General features: G+C 29.5%; 1 protein-coding gene across 1 annotated transcript; it reads right to left on the reverse strand.

The window, feature by feature from the left end:
• Positions 1 to 1,272: 1,272 nt before the first annotated feature.
• On the reverse strand, positions 1,273 to 2,985 carry LOC112791519 (isoflavone 4'-O-methyltransferase). Its single transcript, XM_025834379.3, has 2 exons — positions 1,943 to 2,985; positions 1,273 to 1,847 (listed from the first exon to the last, which is right to left on the reverse strand). The coding sequence occupies exons 1-2, from the start codon at positions 2,735 to 2,737 to the stop codon at positions 1,545 to 1,547; spliced, it is 1,098 nt and encodes a 365-aa protein (XP_025690164.1). The 5' UTR covers positions 2,738 to 2,985; the 3' UTR covers positions 1,273 to 1,544.
• Positions 2,986 to 7,609: the final 4,624 nt, after the last annotated feature.

A 7,609-nucleotide genomic window follows, 5' to 3' on the forward strand; every position in this document is an offset into this window, starting at 1 on the left:
AGTGCTTCCATATTATTCTTGTGTTGGATATTTGTGTTGTTTACGTTGCTAGATTCTTTTATACTGGTATCAGAGCCGATGGTTAATCGGTCTGGTGATTTTAAGGAGTATTTAAGGTGAAGCATCGAAAGTCTTTCTGGCAAATGTGGTCCGGGCGGCGTTTATAAGATGAGAGACCCATTAACTTACTACCTTAAGATTTTGAGTTGGATGTAGTATTTTCTCATCTTATGTTCTCTCGCTTGATTACTCTCCGAAGTCTCTCCGATAGTCGAGAGCTCTCTACGGTTGGCCCAACAATATATTCATTGTTCACATTATTTAATATTTTCGATTGTTTACCCGATAAGACATGTAAAAAAAGCAAGGCCGGGGTCGAGAGCCCATTTCATATTCTCCGGTTGCATTCCAGATCGAGTGAGCCAATTGATTGATCTTTCACCGGGGAGAAAGCGCTCTCCTCATATTAGCTTACATAGCTTATAGGCTTCTTTCCTTGCTGCACTCATAAACTCCGGTGGTAAGGTCTTGGAAGCCTTTGATTACAGGTCTAGTTGAACTAGCCTTTTCACCAGCCATTACGATATTAGGTGTACCGTGAGTGGAAGGATGTATTTATTTTTATAAAAATAAAGTTAAACTATTATCAAATTAAGGTAGTTGCATGATAAATTTAACCATTAACCATTGTTGATATTTAACACACTTCTAATATAAATTAAAGGAGTCAAGGAGAGCGCTCGTCTTTTTCTAACGCTGTTTTTTATTTGAGGGGCTGCCTAGTTCGTAATGTAATAAAGCGTGGCCAGTAGAAATTTTAATATTGTTTTAAGAAAACCGACTGTTACGGGTCTAGTGTAAATGTCCACTAACCAAGTTCTCTCTATATTAAATTATTAATCCCGCTGTATTAATGATTAAGGTATATATATTATTAATGGGAAAGTACGAGGAGCCAATGAAATATTTATACAATGTGTACAATGAAGATTTATGGAGTATTAGATATATAATCATTAATGTTACATTTTCTTATCAGTTAAAACTTTTAGGATTGAGTGATATCATGACATGGTATTAAAGCACTAGATTTGAAAGATCAAGAGTTCGATCTTTGGTGAACTGTTCATTTTATAATTCAATAGCCCATTGTACACATTGTACAAATAGTCCATTGTCTCCCTAGCGGGATCCATTATTAAATCCTACTGCGAAGCCATTTTGCAACAGCTTCATGCTTGAATTCCCACACAATTTGGGAGGCACAAGAAATATAATTAACTTGCAATATCATTAAGAAGTTAAAAATTAAATAGCACTTCATGATGCGTTGAATCACAACTAATCCTTTGTTGAAACATAAGTAGCTTAAGATATAGAGTTGATTACTCATATCAAAATAAGGCCAATTTTATGGTATTTTTATTTGGTGTCTAATTTTTGTCTAATTTATTTTTTATAATAATTAATTTAAAATTAATTATTTAATTTTTTAATAATTAGACAATAATTTTTAGATACTTAACAAACACCTTAAAATAAAATCAAGGGTAAACTTCAATAAGAGATTTGAAGCCACAAATTGGGGTAATGGTGTATCTACTGTAGCCTGCTTCATGGATGAGCTTGTCCCATTCCTTCTTCTCTCTTTCCTTTCCATTGAACATTGCCAACATCACCAAATCATAATCCAGTTTCAGCTCAATCAATTCCTTATCATCGCTGGTTTCATCGATGGATATGTCTATGATTATCACCTTCCCTTCTTTCCCTCTTTCCGAAATAGCTTCCTTGCTGTTCTTCAATATCTTCAAGGCCTGCTCATCATTCCAGTCATGTAAAATCCACTGAAAACCAAACCAAATCAAAAACCATTAGATCAGACTACATCATCAATTAATTAGCTAGTTACCAATTAATGGCGACAGAATCATGAAGATACCTTGAGTAAGACTGCATCAGCAGAAGGGATCGATTTGAACATGTCACCGGCAACAAAGTTCAAATTCCCATCTCCTTTGAGGTTACCAACAACCTCCGGCTGGTCGAAAACGGTGCACTTCAACTGCGGAAACTCTTGATGAATAAGCTTGGAGACACCACCAGTACCACCACCAACATCAACAATGGAGCCGAGATTCTCAAACACGTGCCTGCACTCCTTGAGCGCAATCTTGAACATGTATGAATCAGCAGCCATGGCGTCCTGGAACATGGCGATGCAGTCAGGGTTGTTGTTGAGAAAATCCCAGAAGCTCTGTCCTCCAGAAGAGGTCTCATGCATGGTTTGTTCCTTGTCCTCAGTGAACCACTTCTCGGAAGAGTGCCACATGTTAAGGGAGCTCCAATGGAGTGATCCCTTCACGACGGGCGAAAGATTCGTTGGTTTGCTCTTGATGAGAAGCTTGGAGGGAGGGGTGAGAGCGTAAGCGTCTTCTTCTTCTTGTCCTTCTAGAAGCTTGGTCTTGGCGAAGAAACCATTGTGTGTTAGGAGGCGGAGGAAACGGTGGAGGGCGCCGACTTTGGAAGGGTGGAGGTTGAGCTTAGAGGCTAAGTGAGAGAGAGTGAGGGGTTTACCGTGGTTGTGGATGACGTCAGCAACGCCTAACTCCATAACAGCCTTGAGAGCCATGGAGCTAACCCAGTTGTAGACATGCTTGTACAAGTGGATCTGTGCGTGGTACAATTCACTCTCTTCACTGCTGCTAGTGCCGTTGGAGTTAGCACTCAAATCCATAATTGTTTGTTAGCTATGTATGTATGGAGTATGGAGTGTGAAGAATAAAGTGTTATATAAGAAAGCTTTTTATTTAAGAAAGACGGTTGTTGTTTTTGTCGTCGTCTCAAGTGTGAGGCAGTGCAGGGTAAAGTGGGTGGGTGGAGTTGAGCGAGGACAGGGGTAGGTGAGGCTGTTTTACTTGTTTATGTTCAGGCAGGTTAACCGAATTTTATTTCTTGTCATTTTCTGTTTAATTTGACGAGTATTACAAACAAAGCTAAATAAATATATATATATATATATATATATATATATATATATATATATATATATATATAAAGTATACTTAACGAACAATTTTTTTTGAACAATTTCTCTATTTTTATTGCCATCTTCAAAACCTTACTTTTGATTCATAGTTAATAATTAAGTTTTGAAAAAATATAGATAACCAATAATATTTTTGAACCATGTGAATTAATAAAGTTAAAAGAGTAAATTAATTTTAAATTTAATTAGTAACATTAAATTAGAGTGTAGTCAGGGACGAACATACATGTGGCGAGTGGAGGCCTCGACTCCTCAAGTTTTTTTGAAAAAAATTAATAGTAGTCAGTTATTAAGTATGATTTAATTTTTTAAAAAAATTATTTAATATTTAGTCTAGTATAAATAAAGGTAAAGTATACTTTTTGTTCCTATAGTTTGATAAAAATTTTAAAAAATTTGCATAAAAAATATCTCTTTGACGGCTAATTTTTCAAAAAATTTAAGGCCGATTCAACAACAATTTCATAAGAACAACTTCTCAACACAATCAATCATAATTTTCATGTATTATTGTTAGATTGGTTTTAAATTTTTTAAAAATTTAGCCGTCGAAGATATATTTGATGCAAATTGAAAACTTTTGGGACAAAATTGAAACAAAATAAAATTTAGGGATATTTTTAAAACTTTTGTCAAACTTTACGAACAAAAAGTATACTTTGTCCTATAAATAATAGTATAATCCAACCTAAATATTAATGATTTGATTGATTTCTAATATCTAAAAAATAAGTAACAATATAAAAAAATATGAAAAAGATATTATTACTAATATTTTTTAATTAAATAAAATTTTTCAAATTCCATAAAGTAAATTCTTTTTTTTTGTGCTTGTCTTTTTTGATTCATTTGGTATTAATTCTCTCTGTTTTAACTATTACAAATGAAATATCTTTTTTAGCTATGAATATTGTGAAGAATGAATCAGAAACAAAATGAAAGATAAATTTCTTGTTAATTATCTTTTACTTATATATTGAAAAAAATTGTTGAAAAATTTGACACAGATTCTATTTTCGATGAATTTTATAATACCAAGAATCGACTATTTTATTAGTAAAAAGTACACACATATTTTTTGCACTTTAAAATATATTCTCTATTGGTATATTTTTATAATACATCTTGCATTATATAATTTTTTGCATAATTTTTTAATATTATATATATCATTGGCCTCTTATAATAATATTTCTGGATCCGTCCATGAATGTAGTGTATATATTTGATTGATGGTTGTTCATATTATTTAAGATAGTCATTATTTACCTAACACTCCCCATAAATATATTCGTTGATTTTTTTTCTTGCATGAATATATTTTACAATTAAAAAAATATATTAATATAAAATAATAAAAGGTTCATTTTCAAAAGTATTTTATTTATTTTTAATATAATTAAATATAATTTTTTTTACATATAATTTTAAACAATTATTCAACTATCTCTTATTCGATTATATAAGTAAAAGAGGTAAAACAGATAAAGAAGAGGTCATAATGAGAAGAGATACACAATTATAAAGAGCTACTAATTAATAGAAAACAATAACAAAGAAAAAGAGTAAGTATTGTGTGCAATGTGAGTTTTTTTTTTGTTATTTTTTTAATTTTTCTTTGTGCTCTTTATATATTTTTTATTGTGACTGGTGATTAAAAATTTTTCTTCTTCTTGTACTTAATGTACTTTCTATTCTTTCTTTTGAACCTTTGAACCGATTATTTTTGAATTAATAGCTAAATTTATTCCTCAAAAATCACTTATTTTTTAAATTAGTTCTCAAATAATTTTTTTGTCATATTAGTCCTTGAAAAAAAAAACGTAAGTTAAATTGATCTTTTCGTTAGTTAAATGATGACGTGGTAGATTAATGTCACGTGTTATAAGATAATTAATTGACGTGTTAGGTCAGCGACACCTGCCACGTCACGTGTTACTTGACATGTAAACAAATTATTCTTAATCAAAATAGTTTCTAAAAGTCTAGACGTAATTTATTTTCATTCTTGAAATTTTAAAAATTAATTAAATTAGTCCTTATATAAATTTTTTTATTTTTTTATGATATTCTTTAAAATATTTTTAATAGTATTAATTTTAATATTATTTTTTAAATTTTAATAAATAAAATTCTCTTTAAATAAAATAATAAAAATAATTAAATTATTATAATGTTATTTTATTTTTTGTATTTTAAAATTTTTTATTTTAAAATTATAATTTTTATAGTAAAATAATTTTATTTAAACTAATTTATCAAATTATTTTAATTATATATTTGACTAAATATAAAACTTATTTAAACTTGAAAGACTCTTCCATTGGAGTTACTTTAATGAGAAGAGAAAATGGGTGACAATGTGACATGAGGTGCACGCAGCAGTCAAGTCAATAGCAGGCCTCAATCGCTCAATGACTTAATTAGTGAATTGTGGCATTATTATTCAACAAAATCCACTAAGTCAAAGGAATGGAATAAACAATAATAACAACATACATTTATTTCATTTGAATAGAATGAATGAATGAATTGAATGGATATACTTTTTTTTTAAGTTGAATTTAATTAAATGAAAAAGTCTAGATAATTAATTCTCATTTCAGTCAATTTTTTAATAAATTAGTCGATTTTATAACAAAAAATTTTAAAATTTAATAAAAAAATAAACATTAATAATTGAAAAAAATTTAAAATTTAACAAAAAAATTAAAATATAACAAAAAAATTTACAAATTATTAAAAAATATCCAAAACTTTAAAAATATTTTAAATTATTAAAAAAATCTAAATTTGCAATAAGTTATGACTGGAGGCAAGAACATTGTATTCATTGACGAGAGATAATTTTTGCGGAAATTAATTTAGTTATGCAGCCAAAGTTGGTGCTGGACCGCGTTATGAAGAGGAGGAGAGCTTTACATGCGTATAGTGTCAGTTCACATATAAATCGGACTGAGGGACTGCCATAAGCAAATCGGACTGAGGGACTTGTGGTAACCATGCGGACCGTTCGATTTGTGCAAGAGTTCTCCACAACTCGTTAAGTGAAAATAAATTTTTTTTTATTCTTCCACAATTCGAACCCAGCGAGTTGCTCACCCCAACTCCAAGTTTTCGTTAACAAAGAAAAACGGACCATGCAATTACTATCAAGGAATATAAAAATAAACTTTCTGCATGTGCAAGTCGCAGGGTCTGATTTCCTTCATGTTAATTTCGTCTCTCCTCTCCATGCAAAACGAATCCTCCGATTTGCTCAAGAAAAGCTAAAAAAGGAAATCGTTGGGTCCGATTTCTTATCAACAACTCCGACTAAAAAAGCTGTCCCACATATTGGTCTAACTCCTCCTCATCCCATAACCTAAGACAACACACCCACCACTTCCAAACATTCAATAACGAAAAAAATTATAATTATTAAAAAAAACATTCAAAATTTCTGTTTGTTATAGAATTAAACTACTTTTATAAAAAATTATACGAGACAATAATTTTTGTCAACTAAAAATAATAGAGTTTTTAGGTTAAAAAATATTAAATAATAAATTTTTTAGCTATTATTTTTATGTGAAATAATTTAATTTTTTACTAATAATTAAGTTTAATTATCATTATCTAAAACTTAAAAAAATTTAATGTGTATACTTTTATATTTGATTAAGTATTAAGTCTGTTGTACAAATAAAATAATTAATTTTTATGCTTATTATTTAAAAATAATAAAATATACTTTTTATCCCTAAAATTTGACAAAAGTTTTAAAAATATCTCTAAATTTTATCTTGTTTCAATTTTGTCCTAAAAATTTTCGATTTGCATTAAATATATCTTTGACAGTTAAATTTTCAAAAAATTTAAGACCAATTCAATAATAATGGATGACGATTATGTTTGATTTGCTTGTTTTGAAGGTTATTTTTATGAAATTGTAGTTAAATTAGTCTTAAATTTTTTGAAAAATTAGTCATTAGGGGTATCTTTGATGCAAATAAAAAATTTGAGGGACAAAATTGAAACAAAATAAAACTTAGAGATATTTTTAAAATGGGTAAAGTATATTTTTTGTCCTTGATGTTTGCTAAAAGTTTCAAAAATATCCCTAAGTTTTAATTTGTTTCAATTTCATCCCTTAAGTTTTCGATTTGTATCAATTTTATCCTTATAATTAATTTTTTTATAATTAATCTTTTTCTTTCCAATTATACCCCTCTCCTATCCCATCATCTTCTTCGTCATCATCTCTCTCTCTTCTGTCTTCACCATGAGCTCCACCACCACCATCATCAAACAACTACTATCAACTTCCTTCTCCATCCATACCTCTCTTTTTCCTTCGACTATCTATCACGACCATTATGTAAGAGTACTCATTCAATTGAACTTAACATTAAGGATCATTTCTTTTCAAGTTCCCATAGAATATGAAGAGTACTCATTCAATTGGAATAAGCATTATTTTATCTTTTCTAATTCATGCTCTGTCCTCATGGCTACTGGTAGAGTCAATTACAAAACTGCAAAAATAAATGTAATATTCCACCACCACAAGCCACAATA

Source organism: Arachis hypogaea, chromosome 3 (assembly GCF_003086295.3).
Source record: "Arachis hypogaea cultivar Tifrunner chromosome 3, arahy.Tifrunner.gnm2.J5K5, whole genome shotgun sequence".
NCBI classification, from domain to species: Eukaryota; Viridiplantae; Streptophyta; class Magnoliopsida; order Fabales; family Fabaceae; genus Arachis; species Arachis hypogaea.